Source organism: Labrus mixtus, chromosome 16 (assembly GCF_963584025.1).
Source record: "Labrus mixtus chromosome 16, fLabMix1.1, whole genome shotgun sequence".
NCBI lineage: Eukaryota > Metazoa > Chordata > Actinopteri > Labriformes > Labridae > Labrus > Labrus mixtus.
The window spans coordinates 13782877-13801551 of NC_083627.1; the positions used below are offsets into that span (position 1 = coordinate 13782877).

The window sequence follows — 18675 nt, forward strand, 5'->3', positions numbered from 1 at the left end:
GACGCCTCTTTTCTTCTTCTGTAGTCCTGAGCAGACGCCTCTCTTCTTCTTCTGTAGTCCTGAGCAGACACCTCTCTTCTTCTTCTGTAGTCCTGAGCAGACGCCTCTCTTCTTCTTCTGCTGTCCTGAGCAGACGCCTCTCTTCTTCTTCTGTAGTCCTGAGCAGACTCCTCTCTTCTTCTGTAGTCCTGAGCAGACGCCTCTCTTCTTCTTCTGCTGTCCTGCGCAGACTCCTCTCTTCTTCTGTAGTCCTGAACAGACGCCTCTTTTCACTGTTAAGATCAGATATTTAACCTGTAAGACGTCCTTCACTGATTAAGACACATCGTCACGTCACTCAGATCAACTATCACCACACGACTATCCCGTTTGGGGGAAGTGCTGTCACGAAAGCAGAATTTTGAACTTTGATATCGACACCTCTCTGTTACCATGGCAACAAAAAACAGAAGTCCTAGACAGTAAACAAAACTACAGACAGACAAACTCCTGCACGCTGTCTAAAGTGAACAAATGGGAGGTTAATTTCACAAACACGTTCATAGAATCTTCTGATCACATTTATTTGATCTTCTGTTAAAAAGTGAAATCAATTAATCAGTAACTTGACTATTGTCAATAAGAACATTCTGGTATCATGAAAACAGGAAACACTTCTGCTTCATCATATCCGTCTCCGAGTGAAGCACAACAAGTGGACACACTGTTGCCATGGTGATTCACCGAGCTCACCTGACAGGGCCATGATGTCAGAGCGTAGTGGTGTAACATGATCGTAGACACTAACACCACATGAAATATTTCTCTCATGATTTAAATGGTTAAATTCAGAGTTTCCTTTGCTGCAAAGGATTGTGGGTCAGGTAATGGAACATCCTGGAACTGCAGGACAAAGAATGGACATTTAACTGTTACGTCACCGTTATCACTGTTTCTCTTTAAATACAGCCGATCAGGACACGTCAGGCTGAAGTTGTTAGAACAGGAGACAGGGCGGGGCTCAGGTGATGTCAGGGGAGAGATGAGGTCTGATTGGATGAGTTAAAGACTTTCACTCAGGAGAGTTTGAGCCTCATGTTAAATCTAATTTAACGCCGACTCCCTCTGAGTACCATACCTGACCTCAGGTGCTGATCAACCGATAAGGAAGTAGCTCTTAATCTACCTGATGCATGACGCACAGTGTCATGTCTCACAGTGTTTACATGTAGCAGCACTGACTCAGGAGACGCTCCTGATGGTCGTTTTAGAGGGCGGGGACGATCTAGCGGACATCATTGTTTATAGATGAGAACCCTGCATGTTCTCAGGATGTTCCTCCTCCCATCTCACATTCAACATTATGAATTAATCAGTCCCTCCAGGATTTTGCAGACTTTTCAGGGGGATTGTTGCGGCCTAAAATGCCTGATTTTGCGGCAGCTTTTCAAAAAAATTGCAATGCAAGTTGCGATGTTTTTAGACGTTCTTTTGCAATTAAATTGCGGCATGAAGCGAATTATTTTTGTAGGTAAATGTGCGACGTTTGTGTCGGACATGTCTGCATCTGCATGTAAACAAGGAAGTGAGTTTGGTCAATGGTCACCAAACTTTGGTGACATATGGTTCGCCGTTTTCACCGGGGGACTGCTATGATTGGTCAAATTTGCAGAAAGGTTGCGGTGATTGGACAAAACTGCAAGGTCGCCCAGAATTCACGGGGATTGGTTGAATTTGCGTTAATTTTTGCGGTCGCGACATCGCAATTTCCTGGAGGGACTGATTAATGTATTACTGATCATTTACATCACTGACATTATGATTGACAGGTGACATTCTGAGAAGCATTTTGAACATAAGCTCTCTGATTGAAGGGTTAATCCTCCCTCCTGATAACCTAACCATCACTACGTCTGAATCAGTTCAACAGTTCCTGTTCCTTCCTGTTATCCTTTGTCTGAACCGGTATCTGTTGGCTCTGCCTCCTGACTGTCTGCCACCGTGTGAAGCTTCATGTGCCTCTTCAGATGTCCAGTCACAGTGAAACGTTTCCCACAGACCAAGCAGCTGAATGGTTTCTCTCCCGTGTGAACTCTCATGTGAATCTTCAGGCTCCCCTTTTGAGCACAACTTTTCCCGCATATGTTGCAGCTGAATGGTTTCTCTCCGGTATGAACCCTCATATGTTTGGTTAGGTCTCCTTTTTCTGCACAGCACTTCCCACAGAACGGACAACTGAATGGTTTCTCCCCCGTGTGAACCCTCATGTGTTTCTTCAGGTCTGTTTTCTGAGCACAACCTTTCCCACAGATGGAGCAGCTGAACGGCTTCTCCCCAGTGTGGTACTTCATGTGTCTGTTCAGGTGTTCTTTGACATGAAAACTTTTACTGCAGAGTGAGCAAGTGAAGGGCTTCTCTCCGGTGTGGATCCTCATGTGTCGGGTCATATTTCCCCGCCCGCTGAAGTTCTTCCCACAGAACAAGCAGCTGTACGGCTGCTCTCCAGTGTGACACCTCATGTGAGCCGTTAGAGACCCACTGTCTTTAAAAGATTTCTCACAGCCAGTGCAGGGGAACGGTCTCTCTCCTGTGTGGTCTCTGATGTGCCTGTTCAGGTTCCCCTTCAGACTGAATCTTTTTCCACAATAAGAGCACGGGAAGGGTCGCTCCTTCCCTGGAGATCCAACATCGCTCTCAGGAGTTTCACTGTGTTTCTGACCGTCAGAGCCCGACTGACCGCTCGTTTGAGTCCAGTTTAAATCGCTGTCGTCAGTCTCAGTGGAATCCACAGAGTTGTCTTCACTCACAGGTCGTAAATGTGTCTCTGGATCTGAGTCCCTCTCTGGTTCTGCTCCTCCACAGTCCTCGCCATCAACTCCTGTCTCCATCTGCTCAGTTTGTCTCTGATGAAGCTGTGAGGACTGAACTTCCTCTTCATCATGTTCACTCTTCACAGAGACAGGAGTGAAGGGGAACTTGACGGTATCAGCCTCCTCCAGTCCTTGAAGCTGTTCTTCCTCCTGACTGCTCCACAGTTCCTCCTGTTCTTCTTTAATGTGTGGGGGCTTAGGGTCCTCCTGGTCCAGACTGGGGCTCCACTCCTGCTGCTCTTCTTTACTCACCAACAGCTGCTGGATGTCTGCAGGAAGTTCTGAAACACACAAAGAGAAGTTCACTCTAAAGTTCTGCCTGTTAAATGATTTGATTTCTTTCACAAACACTTTCAAATCTTTTTACTCGATTAATGTCGAAAAGTGAAATCAATAAATCAATGACTTTTCAATGAGAGTTCACTGCCTTGTTCTGTTAATGACAAATACACTGAAGATGACTGATGATGTCACTGACAATGTCATCTGTTGCAGAAGGATTTTTTTTGTTTGACCAAATAAGTCCTTAAAAAGTTTATGAAAATAGCTCCTTCAGATATCCTTCAGAGACGCTCTGTGCTTGATTATTCTTAGTCACCTTTGACCTTTTGTTATAACACGCGGCCACCCTGAGGCCACAGTGATTTATTTTGTGACGTTGAAAAACCACAACTCCCACAAGGCTGTGCGGTATTTACAGAGGAGAAGAATTGTGAGTTGTAGTTTTTGAAGCTAACGGAGTGTTTATAGTTGTAGTAGGACGAAATAAAGCTGTGTTGGTGTGACACTGTCCGGTTCAGAGTGTTTGTCGGACAGAAACCTCCAGAACATGTTAGCCGCTGTTAGCTGACATGCTGTTAGACCGTGACGCAGCGGGTCCTCCGAGTCCTGAGTGCAGGGACTGACCTGCTCTGGGCAGCCTGACTTCGGGCTTCAGCACGGCATCGAGCAGCCTCCTCTGCCGGCAGATCTCCCGCTCTGACCGCTCCACGCGCTCTTCGTACTCCGCCACGGTTTCCTTAAACAGATCGACGATCTCCTCCGCGGCCACCGTTAGCCGCTCGGTGAGCAGCGTTCTCAGCGCCGGTATCTCAGCCGCTTCTTCTTCTTCTTCCAGCTGCAGCATGAAGGCTTCAGCGGCGGCGCTCATCCGCTCCCGGATCGACACCCGCAGCAGCTGCAGCCTGCACATCCTGCTCCTTTTTCTGCCAACAAAGACAGCCAGCGGCGGGGACGGACACCGGACTGGACGAGACGTAAACACACCGAGTTCCGCGTCGACGACGGTTCGCTTTCAGCGGAGCGAAGCGCAGGGACGAACAGCGAACCCTGCTGTGCGGGAGGCGGAACAGCCTGATCTGATCCTAACAGAAATCAAAGTATTTTAATTAAATCTGAGAAAATAATAATTATATTATTATTATAATGAACAAAAATATAAAGAAACTGTCTGTGAGTCTGTGATGACGTCATAAAGTCAGAACAGCTGATTGATTGATGATTCATAATAATACATTCTGTCTTAGTTACTGATTGTCTTTATTCAGTAAAGTCCGTCATTAAACACATTACGATTTTATTGTAGGTGACATCGTCTTTATGCTCTCCATGTTGAAAACAGAAAGATGGTCAAATGTCAAACTGTGAACTTTCTGTGTAAACGTCAACGTCTGAGCTCTGTAAAGTTCTAATAATCAACAGTCTGAAACATGTTTTCAAATGACTCAGGTCTGTTAACAGGAAATAAACAGAATCAACACTTTCATTCTGACCAATCAGCTGTCAGTCAGATATTCAAAACAAAGAGAACGGGAAATGCAACTTCGTCTTCTGCCCGGAAACACGTTTTATTTGAAGTTTTTCATACAGAAGAAATCAAACCAATCGATTAACGTCACTCAGCTGTTCACGCTGAAGGAGAGTTTGTGAACGTGTTTAATCACATCAGTGTCCATCTCATCACTTAAGCACAGCAGGGTGTGTGTGTTCACAGAGTGCGTGTTCACCCTGTGTGTGTGTGTGTGTTCACAGAGAGTGTGTGTTCACCCTGTGTGTGTGTGTTCACAGAGAGTGTGTTCACCCTGCGTGTGTGTGTGTGTGTTCACCCTGCGTGTGTGTTCACAGAGTGTGTGTGTGTGTGTGTGTGTGTTCACAGAGAGTGTGTGTTCACCCTATGTGAGTGTGTGTGTGTGTGTCGGGACCAGACGTGTGTATATCGATGATATAAAAATGTCTCTGTTTGTTTTGAACCATTTCTTCATATGGATGCTGCGTCTCGTCCCGTTGTACAAAAGTTAAACCAGAATCCCTGAGCTGACATGTTGATACCGGTCCAGGGTCAGGACACGGGCAGGAAGCATCACTGCAGACTCCTCACACCTCGGAGACAAACTGTTTAAACTCCTCCCCTTAGGTCGGCGTTACAGATCACTGCACGCCAAAAACCCAACAGAAGAAGAAGAGAGTAGACTGTCACTCTGATGAACATGAAACCGTCACAGTCAGAAACGTGGCTGAGACGCAAACACTCGGTGTGAATAAGATGATTCAAAATGTAAACACTTTATTCTCCTCCTCATCGGATCCTCGCGAGATAAGAACAAACTAACAGAAATCATGTGAGAGAAACATTAATCTGACGTCTGGTTGGATTCATACTTTGATCCATGTCCCATCTGTTAACATCGAGGAGGCGGAGCTTATGACCTTTACTGCAGCCAGTCAGCAGGGGGAGCCCTGAATGTCTTGGCTTCACTTCCAGGCGGCTGTGTCTACGTCCATCCTGATATACAGTCTGTGGTTTTCACACAAACTCACCAGAAACCACTCAGCGCCATCTAGTGGATCAAACAGACTGTTTTTTTCTGTGACACCAGGGCGCTACTTCAGAAAGCAGACTCAACAGACTCAGTCTAACCCTGATAATCATAACAATCATATCTGACACATTACAGTACGTTTCATTGAGTGGATATTTGAATTTGCTTTACCTTTATCTCCAAGATAAAGCTGGTTTCACTCTCATACATACTCACTTATATCCTGTTTAGTTCCTTCATTAACATCTCATGTTCATGTAGCTCCCTGCAGAGTAATAATGCAGCCCAGACAGATAGACACACAGACAGACAGACACACAAACAGACAGACAGACACACAGACTCACAGACAGACACAAAGACAGACAGACATTCCGAGGAAACCTTTGACCTTTCCGCTGAGAGGAGATGTGTGGCCCTGAGTCTTGAGAGCATGGCTGTGTGGTTCTGTATGAACTCTGTGAGCTGAGCTGACAGCAGAATGTTTCTCAGATTCAGAACTCTGCCCTCTACAGGAGAAAAGGTGTCAGTGGAACATGTCTGTTCCTGTGATGTCATCGCCGATGGACCAATCCGACCAGCTTCATGTTGGATCAGTTCTGTTCACAGAAACCACAGGATCCAAACGTTCCTACAGCTCTTCTTGTTGGTTTCCTTTCCTCCACTCACACTGAGCACGGTGGATTCCACACTGACCAGGTTCTTGTTGGGGGCCAGAGACTAACTCTACGTCTGGGTTCAGGTAATGTTTCTTAAAAGATCTTGTGCTCCTGGGAAAGTCCCAGCAGTGAGAAGGCTTGAGTCTCTGCGACTATAAAATGAGTCATCTCAGATTACAACTAGAGTTGGATGAACTGGGCCTGGACCCCCTCTTGTCCCTTCAGGTTTGGACTCCCAGCTGGGTCTTTGGTGGCTCGTTCTCCAGCATGAACCTTCATGTGAGAGCCCACAGAGCGTTTCTCCTGGTAGCTCTTCCCACAGATGGGGCAGCTGTACGGTTTCTCCCCTGTGTGAGTAAGCATGTGTCTCTTTAGATCGATCTTCTGGACGAAGGCTTTGCTGCAGAGCTGGCAGCTGAACGCTTTCTCCTTCTTGTGGAAGCGCTCGTGTGTCTCCAGCGAGATCTTCTGGCGGAACCTCTTCCCACAGAGGCTGCAGATGAACGGCTTCTCACCCGTGTGGATCCTCATGTGTGAGTCCAGGTTACCGATCTGTCGGAAGTTTTTCCCACAGACTCTGCAGGAGTATGGTTTCTCCCCGGTGTGGATCCTCTTGTGCACATCCAGATGCTGGCTCATGGTGAACTTCTTCCCACAGATGTCACAGGAGTAAATCCGGGGTTTCCCCCCCGTGTGGCTCTTTATGTGTCTCTTCAGGACCGTGTTTTCCACAAAGGTCTTCCCGCAGAACTCACAGATGTACGGCCGGTCACCGGCGTGTAGCTTCATGTGTCTCTCCAGAGAGCCTTTCCTGGGGAAGTCTTTCCCACAGTCTTTGCAGCTGAATGGTTTCTGTCCGGTGTGCGTCCTCCTGTGGATCTCCATGTCCCTGAAGCTGATTCCACAAATGTCACAGACCCGGCTGCTCTCTCTGTGGCTCTGGATGTGAAGCTGCAGACTCTCTGAGGACTCTGACTGCTCCCCACAGACGCCACAACGACACTCTGGATCATTTAGATGAGTTTCCGCATGCCGCACAAAGTTCCCTCTGTTGTGAAAGGCGCTTCCACAGACGCTGCAGTGATGAGAAGGCGCCAGGCTCGCCTTCCTACATCTGCTCCTGACAGCTACAGAGTTGTCGGGCTCATGGCTGCGGGCGTGCCTCCTGAGCTCGGTGCTCTTGCTGAAGCCTGAGCCACAGACTTTGCAGATGAATGGTGTCTGTCCGTCGTGGGCCTTCATATGTCGCTCCAGGGAGCCAGTGTGGCTGAACTCTTTCTGACAGACGGAGCAGCTGAAGGGTTTCTCCGCTGTGTGGGTCCTCATGTGCGTCACCATGTTACCTTTCTGATTGAAGCCTTTACCGCAGACGTAGCAGCGGAAGGGTTTCTCGCCGGTGTGCAGCCTCAGGTGCGTCTCCTGCGCTCGGATTGAGGGAAACTTCTTCCCGCAGATGTTGCAGGTGCGGCTGCTGTCGCGGTGCGTCTGAAGGTGCAGCCTCAGTCCGTCACTGGACTCCAAAAACTCGCCGCACAGACCACACTGAAACTCCGCCTCCTTCAAATGTTTTTCGACGTGCTTCATTAAGAAACCTTTCCTGTCGAAAGATTTCCCGCACACTCTGCAGCAGTGGGGTGTTAGCTCTTCATCCTCCTCGTCTTCCTCCTCACTTGACTGATCATCTGGAGGGGCCTCTCCGTGGTCTGGTTCAGAAACATCCTGGTGTTTGGAGGAGGAGCCAGGCGAAGGTTCCTTCAGTCTGTCGACCACAGAGAAGTTCTGCTTCAGACTCCTGAGACCGACGGACAGACACAACTCTGCAGAGACACACACACACACAGTTTATTTAAATCAGTCTTAAACATTTTTTAACATTAAACATTCAGGTTTCGTCCCCTTTAAATATTACTGACTTCATATTCAGTCCTCTCGTGTTTACAGCATGTGTGAGAACGCAGCAGGATATAATCAGGAGAATTCACCTGGAGCGAGGGGGTGGTGACGTTTATTCCCTGTGATCGCTGCACGACCATAGACTGTCTGCACGCCACCTCTACGATCTCTGTGCTCTAATGAACCTGCTGCATTATGTTTCCTGTTCTCCACTATGTTCTCCTCCACTCTTTAGTTCAGATTGAGATTCTGTTCCAACTACACGTAGCGTTGATATAAAGACAGATATTCTCATTATAGCATCGTATAGAGGACTCTGTTGCGTCATCTGTCACTTCTGCATCGTTCTTTTAACGTCATTTGCGTTAACACATGCAGCTCAAAACTTTTCTTTTGCTCAAAAAAGGTTTTCTGCAGCTGTGAAAGACTCTCAAGCTGTTTTCACACATGCACTTCTGAATATTTCAAGGAGTTCTGCTTGTTATGCGTCTTGTTCACACATTCACCACATGGAAACTTCAGGACAGTTCCTGCGGGTTTGAAAGCAGCTCTAAGACTCTACCCGGACTCGAACCCCTTCTGTGGGCTCCGGGTTCGGCTTTAAGACTCTCACCGGGCTCCTTCGCTCCTCCCTCGGCCGCTCTGCTCGCTCTGAACCCTGTGAAGATGTGTTCCACAGCGGCGGCGATGAGTTCGGTGAGCCGCTCCTTCAGCTCCTCCGTGGCCGCATCCCCGCGCTCCTTCAGCAGCCTGAAAATCTCCTCCGCCGCCGCCGCCAGCTGCTGGTCAACCAGCGCGCGCAGCCTCCGGTTCTCCGCGCTCGTGCTTCTTTTTTTGGACATTTTTGTAGGAATTGCCCCCGAACAAAGAGCAGAATGTAAACAAAGCGAGCACGCTTCCGGGATCTCCGAACCAGCGTCGATGCGTAAGCTCTTCCCGTTCCTCACGCGCAGATGTTACGTCATTTCCTGCGTGCGTAGAAACGTGGCTTTAGCATCGGCGGCATGCTAACAGCTAAGTCCCTGTTCTAAGTCCCTGTTGGTGAAAACACGCAAAAATAAACGTGTCGTGTTTGTTGTTGGAGGTGTTACGAAGTTTTTAGGATCCTTTAGGAGTAACTCCTCCTCTCTTTGTTTGTCCAGCTGCAGGTTCTGATTCCCTGCAGAGTCCTGAGTCCTGGTACGAAACTTCATTTAAATGTCCGTCAGTTTAACGTGTCGCAGTTTACCTGTGGGTCCACGTCGCTCGGAAACACACACGAACATGTTCTGTGGAACACCAGGTGATCCACACCTGATCGGCTTCAAATGAAAATAACTGAGATGAATTTAAAGAACATGAACTTTTAGAGACTGAGCTCTTTTCACATGCTGACTGCAGCCCATCGTCACACATTAATTTCACAAGGCAGCCGATGGATGTTTTTTATAAATCATATTTAAATCTGTTTGTGTGTTGAAGATCATTGAAACATCATCACAGGCTAAACTTGAACTGACATTTATTATTTATAAAACTGATGATTGAAGAGAAATTAAATATTTGACATCATAGTTCTAACTGATCATTCTCATGTGAACAGGAGTTTAACTCTCTGATCAAATATTTAGGTCATAATAAAGTTAGTTCTTCATGTCAAACCTGAATCTGAACTGCAGGATTGTCACGGTAACGGATTTAAACTGAAAAATCAAACGGTATGCTACCTGTTAGATACCATGGCAGACAAACTCCTGCACAAACAAGTTGGCCGACTCGTCTGATGAAATCTTTGAATTCAGGACTTTCCAATACTAACGATCATACAGAGCGCATCGTTTAAAACACGACGGATCAAACCGTACTGAACATTTGAAACCCGTTTGTGTGTTTCAGGTCGGAGCTGAAAACTTCCTGAGCAGCGCTGAGATGCCTCCAGACAGGTGGCTGGAGTACAGTCCTGTAGGTCGCAGGATACCGGGGACTCGGTTCATCGCCTTCAAAGTGCCTTTGAAACCAAACCGCCGGGTGTCTGAGGCGGACATGTTCAGTCTGTGGGACAGAGTCAGAACCAAGACCTGGGTCTGATCGTCGACCTGACCTTCAGCAGGAAGTACTACAGGCTGAGCGACGTCCCGCAGTCCGTCTCCTACATTAAGATCCCCACCCAGGGTCAACGGGTCCCCTCTGACGCCACCATCCTGAGTTTCAAACGAGCCGTCACTCACTTCCTGCAGGAGAACTCAGACAATGACAAGCTGTTCAGAGTCCACTGCACGCACGGCCTGAACCGCACCGGATACCTGGTCTGCAGGAACCTCATAGACGTGGATGGCGTGGATCCTGTGGCAGCGTTGGAGCTCTTTAACTCCAGCAGAGGTCACTGCATCGAGAGGAGAAACTACTTGAACAACCTGCAACGAGGAGCCAAGAGGAGCAACCACGGCATGGAGCAGCCGGAGGAGGAGGCGACCAGAATGCCTACCTAACATATTAAAAACAACCTGGATTTTTATTCAGACAAACTGTGAATCTTCACTAACAGCGTGATACAGAGTGAATTAAAGAATGAGGAAATGAAACAGCGTTTCTGGCTCTGAAAGAGGGAGGAGACCAAGAGAAACTCTGGGTTCATTGAAGAAAACCTGCTCCCAACCAGGTTAGGTTAACAGACTCAGTTACCATAGTAACTGGCTCAGAGTTTGCACTAAACCTTCTTTCAGAAACGGGCCCCTGTTCAGTCGAATCTGTTTTTCTGAATGTGTGTCTGTCAAGAGTGATGTCACAGCTGTTTATGGATCAAATAAAGTTATTTTTCTTCTAAATAAAAAGGTCTATCTCTGTAGGGATCCCACAGATTATTTGGACAAAAATTGGTCGCGACCAGTAGAAAAAGAGTTTATTACAAATCATACAAACAATTGTCAGTTAGAACAGAGAATGCTCTCCTGACCTTTGAGGCCAGACACAAAACAACTCTTCAAACAACCGAACATTTTACTCAAGTCACCTCCACCATCTTGTTACCATAGAAACAACGAAACAATGCAGACTGTTTGGCTCCGCCCACAGAGCGGTCCCTGAGAGGTTTTGAGTCACAGAGAAATGAACAACATCTCTGCTTCTGTGAAAAAAATCATAAAAACTGTTTATTTTAAAAACCTTTGCTGATCCTAATTTTATTTACCTTTCTCTAAAAGTGAACAAATGCTCTGAATGTCTCTTTGGAACATTTTAAAAGGACCAATCAGAGTGAAGATAAAGTGACCTTACTATATGATCAGACATTAAAGAAACATGCTATGTTGAAGTGCTGGCTTCTCTGACAACAATGCAGCAGCCAGTATGTCCTCTTAACTTTAGATTCTGGTCCTGAATGCTCTGGATTTGTTAGGACCAGAGAAGGTAGGCGATTTTAAGGCACCCCCACACGGCCGTTTTGGACGCCCCTCGGTTTGCCAGATATGAGAACAGTTATCAGGTCAAACCAACAGGTGTTGCAGCGATGGAAGCGGGCAAGAGAACTGGTTCAGATAGAAGTGATTGTACCCGACCTAAAAAGCCTCTGCATGTTTCTAATAAGCTCCACAAGCAGAAACGTGCTCAAACTAGGATCAATATTGGAGATGCTTTTGAAAAATGGAGAGAGGTTAGAACACAGAAAGGTTTACAGACCGATGCAGAGCTGGATAAACACTGAAGCTTCAGTGACCACCACATGACAACCTGTGTGAGCATCGACTCTAGAGAGGAGGGGGCGGGGGGAGACAGCTCTCTACAATGTTTTGAATTTAGACTGCAGTGCCCATTTTAAACACTAGGTGTCAGAGTTACATACTGCTCCTTTAACTTTTAGTTAAAGGAGCAGTATGTAACGTCCTCAGGTTTGATCCTGTCCGTAGTTCACAAACACGTTGACAACATTTATCAAAGAGGGAGGAGCTCGCTTTTTTCCAGCTCCGCCCTCTTTGTCAAATGTTTTCAACGTGTTTGTGCAATTTACTCTTAGTTTAGTTTGTCTGAAATTTTTGTTTATTAAAAATAATAAATGAACTGTTTTATTGAAATGTTGATCTGGTTTGAAACCATGACGACCCTGATGATGGCTGCTGTAAAACTTGACTAAACAGAAATATTACAAATAATTCATCTTTACATTCTTCAACACAGTTAAATCTTTCCACAGTTACCCCTCTGACACTTGTGCCTTCTCTTCTTCCACACCTGTCTGAAGCTCCGCCCACAGTCTGGACAGGTTTGTGTTTTCTCGCTCGCTGGGACACAGACATTCGTGTCAGGCATGTCCACCTGTCTGGTGCTCGTGCTCCTGGTCCTGGTCTGGGGGGTCCTGGGGGTCTGGATATGAAGCTTCAATTTTTCCGTGACGTCCAGGTGCTGCAGTAAGACCCTGCAGGCTCGTCCTCCTGAGGACCTGAGGGGGGAGGCAGAGGGGCCTCTGACGGGGGACCTAGAGGGGGGTTGTGAGACAGAGGGGTGTCTGTGGGGGGAGGCAGAAGGGGGTTGTGAGACAGAGGAGAGTCTGTGGGGGGGGGCAGACGGGTAGTCAGGAGGGTCTTGGCTGTAGTCCTCGCTGTCCTCGGTCTCTGATGACACCAGGTGGACCTCCTGATCCGGTCTGACGGAACACCTGGTGCTGTAGGTGAAATGGATATCATCCTTGTCCAGATGTGGGGGTGGCCACCCCTCCTCTCTGACAAGGGGGGGCTCTGGGGTCTCCTGGTCCTGGTGCTCAAGGGGGACGGAGTCATTACTCACCAACAACTGCTTGGTGATCACATCTGAAACACACACACACAGTAAACATTTCTCCCAGCTGTCCGAGTGTCCTTGTATGCAGCATCACTCATCACACACCAGTGGACCACGTAAAGTACACAGACTCAGGATGCCCAGGATGACCTGAAATGATCTGCCAGGTCCCCAGAGGATTTCCTGTTTGTGTCACCAGCTGGCTCCGCCACTTACCTTTTCATTTCCTAGCCAGCTCAGCAGGTGAACTGGAACTAATGCTACAAATGCTTGAAGTTTAAGGCCTCTTTGTTTGTGGACTGAGTTCAGAGTGTAGAATTGGACCTGTTCACAGTCCACCTGCTGGTCTGGTGTGTGTGTGTGTGTGTGTGTGTGTGTGTGTGTGTGTGTGTGTGTGTGTGTGTGTGTGTGTGTGTGTGTGTGTGTGTGTGTGTGTGTGTGTGTGTGTGTGTGTGTGTGTGTGTGTGTGTGTGTGTGTGTGTGTGTGTGTGTGTGTCTCGCGTGCTCAGCTGGGCCCACCAGAACTCTAACGTCACACTCACCTGCGGACGGAGCCTCCATGAGCGGCTTGTTAAGCGCGCAGAGTAGCGCGTGTTGGCGGGAGACCACCTCCTGAGTTAGAGCCGCTTCCTCTTCGTACTTCACGAGTGTTTCCTCAAAAGCCACCAAAATATCTTCGACCACCGCGTGCAGTCTCTGAGTCACGAAGAGGCGGAACTTCTGGACCCGGGACATGTTCAACCGTTCACACCAAGAGCCGGGACCACCGGAACAAAGGAAGGGGACCGGAGAGCTCCTACACGCACACGTGTGCTAGCAACAACAAGAGCAAGAGGACGTCCGGGGCCCTTCAGAGTAAAATCATCATTTGAATGACAACGAGAGATGGATTTTTAATGTAACTGTATTTCACACAAACAACTCAAAAACAGAAACACCGGTCAGTCTCATATTATAAATATTTTATTATATAATTATTAAAGAAAAACATACTGAAGTTACAACTCTCATACTTTAACACTTTCTTCTTGCTGTTTCTAATTTTAAAAATTGTTTAAGTTTTATTTTTGTGTTACAGAAACTCCTTTTTAAATCAGTTTAGTTTTGTGCAGGAACGTTTCACATTAAAAACTTTCAAATCAAACAGAGCAGAAAAAAATAATATTACAATATAATAATAACAGAAATAAATAATCTCCGACTGCTTTTATTCTTGTGAAGCTCCAGGTTCTTCTGTTTCCTCTTTATCCCTTTTGTCTTCACAGGTGTTCTCCTCCTGAAGAAAAGAAAAATCATTTAGTCCTTTAGTCCGACTGTGAACTAACAACAACTGGACTTGATCATCTTCAGCCAGGAGAAGCAGAATCAAACATGGAGGAAAAGTCTCATGGTCAGTTTGTTTCTGCAGACAAACTGAGCCTGAACATCTTCAGACTCCAAAACAACATTTATATGTTTTTGTTGTGAGAGTGGTATAAAGAAAAACAAGTGATGAAAGTGTCCTGGGGTCAGAGATGATATTATAACTTTTAGCTTCTGACCCCATTTACAGGTTTTATGCTAGGCTAAGCCAGCTAGTCTGGTCTTTATGTGCTTTGTTTTAACAGACGTGCAGCTTTGGGATCAGTTAAAGAAAGAAGATCAAGGGGGCGCTGGTGGGGGCGGACGGGTTCGAATCCAGCCTGTGGCTCCGTTCCCGCATGTCATTCCCCACTCTCTCTGTCCCTGATTTCAGACTCTATCCACTGTCCTATCTCTCTGTTAAAGGCACAAAAAGCCCCAAAATAAATCTTTAAAAAACAGAAAGAAGATCAAGGATCAGGGTTTGGTTCTGACCCCATTGCTCTGCTCCTCACGGTCCCTCCTCCTCCTTTTTTCTGCCTCCACCACGCTGAAGAAGTCCTTCTCTGCGCGGGCGATCAGCTGATCTGGGCTATCCTCGCCATCTTCCCGTCCTCCGTCCTCCGAGCGGCTCTGCTCCGAGCGGCTCCTCTCCTTCAGACGGATCTCTCTCTGCCGCGCCTCCAGGATCTTCTCCCGCTTCGTCTCGCGCTCAAACATCTGCACACACAGTCATCAATGAGTCATCAATCTATTTCCATGGATACATCAATGATATACGTAATCTGAAACGGAAACAGAAATCAGCTTATCAGCCGGTGTGTCTCTTCTCACGGATGCCAGCAGACTCTTCTCGTTCTTCTGGAGAGTCGAAAGTCCTGCGCAAACCTCCAGTAGCGTGGCCCCGCCCCCCTGAGAACCGCACGCCACCAGGCGTCCATTGTCCTGGAGACGCAGGCTGTATAGAGGCTCATCACACACCTGAGGACGGAAACACACTGTGACATCATAATATTTGCTCCAACTTGTGGAGTACCCAGTTTTACAGTGTAGATGTTGATGACAGTGTACAGGTGCTCACACCTTGAGGCTCAGCGTGGGGTCGTTCTGCTTGAACAGGATGTCCCAGACGTCCAGTGTGCCGTCCATCTTCACCGAAAAGAAGACCGACGGTCTGACCGGACTCCAGCAGGCGTCACTGAGGTACGACATCTGATACCTGAGCACACACAAACACACACACACACAAGTACACGACCAGTAGTTTAACACACACACAACAAGTACACAACCAGGTGTTTAACACGCACACACAAGTACACAACCAGGTGTTTAACACACACACACACAACAAGTACACAACCAGGTGTTTAACATGCACACACAAGTACACGACCAGGTGTTTAACACACACACAACAAGTACACAACCAGGTGTTTAACACACACACACACACACACACACACACACACACACACACACACACACACACACACACACACACACACACACACACACACACACTGAGGAAACATCCCAAACTTAAACTCTTTCAAACGATCGATTCGTTGATTCTCTGCTGCCGTCACCAGTGTGACTCATCTCATCATCTCTTTAATATCTTTAATCTCAGAATAGAAAAATATATATTTTGCAGTTCAATGAGATGATAAACAAACAAGTAGACAGGAAGCTGCAGTTATTAAATAAATCTATGTCCTCTGGTTCTCACCTCGTCCACATGATGGATGACTCCCTGATGTCTTCAGACCAGATGCGAGCCGTCCAGTCCCCCACCGTCAGGAAGTTTTTCGGGAAGAAGGGGTTCCTCTGCAGGGCGTAGACGGGTCCGTGATGACTGTCGTACGTACAAACGATCTTTTCTGCCGGAGTCTTTGCCTTCCTGTTACAGGAGATGACCACACCCTGCTCCGTCCCCACCATGAACTTAGTGGGCTGCAGGTACAAAGAGGACAGAGACAACCTAAGAGGCAACCTAAGAGACAACCTGAGAGGCAACATGAGAGGCAACATGAGAGGCAACCTGAGAGGCAACCTGAGAAGTTGTAGGCAACCTGAGAGACAACTTGAGAGGCAACATGAGAGGCAACCTGAGAGACAAAGTTAGAGGCAACCTGAGAGACAACCTGAGAAACAAAGTTAGAGGCAACCTGAGAGACAACCTGAGAGACAAAGTTAGAGGCAACCTGAGAGACAACCTGAGAGATAACCTGAGAGAAAAGGTTAGAAGCAACCTGAGAGATGAATCTAATGAATTATTTCATGAAGGGAAACAGGCTGAAATAACTTTAAAATGCTTGTTCTTTGAATGGAGTTTGGTTGCCCAGTCATCACACAGACTGATGTCTCGCTGGAGCTAACTTCTTCCAGAGATGCTAACATACGACTTCACCTGACTCTTTGCAGAAAGTAACTCACAGGAGATGTGAAGGACAAACTCTGATGGAGCTCACCATAGTGGACTCAAACTCCAGAGAGACGGCCCCTAAAGCCCAGTCCGGGTTCCCCTCCCTGCTCGGGTCAAGAACCAGCCGGTCTGTGGGCTCACTCAGCCTGCGCACGTCCCACCACAGCACCTGACAGAGGGGGGCGGGGTTTATTTAAAGGACCATTACACTTTTTATAAATAATAGATTTAGAGCATGAACGCTACCTTTCTGTAAAGCTCTCTGTGTACCTGTCTAACTACATGTCTGTGTGTCTGTCTGCCTGTCTGTCTGTCCGTCCATCTGTCTGTCTGTCTGTCTGTATGTCTGTCTGTCTGACTGCCTTCCTGCCTGTCTGTCTATGTGTCTGTCTGCATTCCTGCCTTCCTGCCTGTCTGCCTGCCTGTCTGTCTGTCTTCCTGTGTCTCTCATCTGCCCTCTGTCTTTCTGTCAGTGTCATTACCTGTCTGTCTGTCTGTGTGTCTGTCTGTCTGCCTGCCTGCATGTCTATCTGTCTGTCTGCATTCCGTGTGCATGATCGCCTGTCTACCTGTTTCACTGCCTGCTTGTCTGTGTGTCTGTCTGTCTGTGTGTGTGTCTGTCTGTCTGTCTGTCTGTCTGTTTGTCTTCCTGTGCCTCTCATCTGCCCTCTGTCTTTTTGTCAGTGTCATTACCTGTCTGACTGTCTACCTGTCTATCTGTCTGTTGTCTGTCTGCCTGCCTGCCTGCCTGTCTGTCTGTGTGTCTGTCTGTCTTCCTGTGTCTCTCATCTGCCCTCTGTCTTTCTGTCAGTGTCATTACCTGTCTGTCTGTCTACCTGTCTCTCTGTCTGTTGTCTGTCTGTGTGTCTCTCTGTCTGTTGTCTGTCTGTCTGTCTCTCTGTCTGTTGTCTGTCTCTCTGTCTGTTGTCTGTCTGTCTGTCTACCTGTCCGTCGGTGGAGGCGGAGAAGGCATCAGTGCCGGTCTTTGATTGGACCCAGAGGATCTTGTAGGCGGGGTCTCGGTGGCTTGTTTCCACAGAGGACACCTCTACAGGTGTGCTTCCTCTCCGGGTGTCCCAGTACACTAAAACAAACACACCCAAAGGTGAGCACATACAGGTGTGTGTGATGTCCACCTGTGTGTCTCACTGAGTTGAACCCACCAATCTGTCCGTTGTAGGCGCCTCCCAATAGGGTGTGGGGGTCTTTGGGGTTGTAGTCCAGACAGACGAGGGGGGAGGGCGGTCTCAGGGTCATTTCTGGTCTGTTGGGGTTCTCTAAAACAAAAAAGGATTGTCTGATTAGACTGGACTGTGCAGGGGGCGGGATTGAATCCCGTCTGTCTCACCCACCAACGTCCCAGATGTACGAGTCCACGCTCAGGTCTCGTGACGATTTCTGGAACTCCAGGCAGGAATAGGCGGCCGCCAACTTCCTGCCGCCATCAGGATGCCAGGAGAGCCCGGTGACAGTTCTCTTCAGCTCGTTAGGATCTCTGCAGAGGACGCACAACAACCAGGGGAACCAATCAGTGTTCAGGATGCTATCTGACATCATTTAACAATAAACACAAACATTTTGAGTTGATGCGATCTGGAGTGTATTCTGATTTGTTTATAGTGTGACCACTTCCTGTGGGTTGAGATGTCACCTGCACCTGAACACGTTGATGGTCTTGGCAGATGGCGCCACCTGGTTTTCCTCTTCCTCCTCCTCCTCCTCCTCAAGGTACTCCTGGAAAATGTCGACGGCGTTGTTCTGTCTGATGCAGTGCTCCATGCCCTGCACAACGCACAGGATGACATCACACAGAGCCTGCTGACATCATAGCAAGAGGGCGGGGCTATATCAAGTGGATGGATATTACCTGTCCCAGCTGAACCACGCTGGTGACGTAGATCTCGTCTTTCTCCACCTTCTTCCTGAAGCGGATGGTC

General features: G+C 47.7%; 3 protein-coding genes across 3 annotated transcripts in view; 1 reads left to right on the forward strand and 2 right to left on the reverse strand.

Annotated features, from left to right (window-relative positions):
- Nucleotides 1–547: 547 nt before the first annotated feature.
- Nucleotides 548–9164, reverse strand: LOC132991510 (uncharacterized). Its single transcript, XM_061060293.1, has 5 exons — nt 8834–9164; nt 6509–8144; nt 5326–5362; nt 3756–4140; nt 548–3130 (listed from the first exon to the last, which is right to left on the reverse strand). The coding sequence occupies exons 1-5, from the start codon at nt 9060–9062 to the stop codon at nt 1926–1928; spliced, it is 3492 nt and encodes a 1163-aa protein (XP_060916276.1). The 5' UTR covers nt 9063–9164; the 3' UTR covers nt 548–1925.
- On the forward strand, nt 9143–11044 carry LOC132991406 (RNA/RNP complex-1-interacting phosphatase-like). The gene is given in 3 exon segments (XM_061060180.1): nt 9143–9399; nt 10096–10246; nt 10249–11044. Coding segments are annotated over 2 exon segments (558 nt in total). The 5' UTR covers nt 9143–9399; nt 10096–10128; the 3' UTR covers nt 10689–11044.
- Nucleotides 11045–13890: 2846 nt separating this feature from the next.
- dnai2b (dynein, axonemal, intermediate chain 2b) overlaps nt 13891–18675 on the reverse strand; it is a 6425-nt gene continuing 1640 nt past the window's right edge. Inside the window, exons 2-12 of the mRNA XM_061058844.1 lie at nt 18606–18672; nt 18396–18520; nt 18091–18233; nt 17902–18015; nt 17683–17822; nt 16785–16907; nt 16043–16266; nt 15394–15529; nt 15145–15291; nt 14806–15030; nt 13891–14245 (exon numbers count right to left, since the gene is read on the reverse strand). Coding sequence (XP_060914827.1) covers nt 14177–14245; nt 14806–15030; nt 15145–15291; nt 15394–15529; nt 16043–16266; nt 16785–16907; nt 17683–17822; nt 17902–18015; nt 18091–18233; nt 18396–18520; nt 18606–18672 — 1513 coding nt within the window. The 3' untranslated portion in view covers nt 13891–14176. The remainder of the gene's footprint in view (nt 14246–14805; nt 15031–15144; nt 15292–15393; nt 15530–16042; nt 16267–16784; nt 16908–17682; nt 17823–17901; nt 18016–18090; nt 18234–18395; nt 18521–18605; nt 18673–18675) is intronic.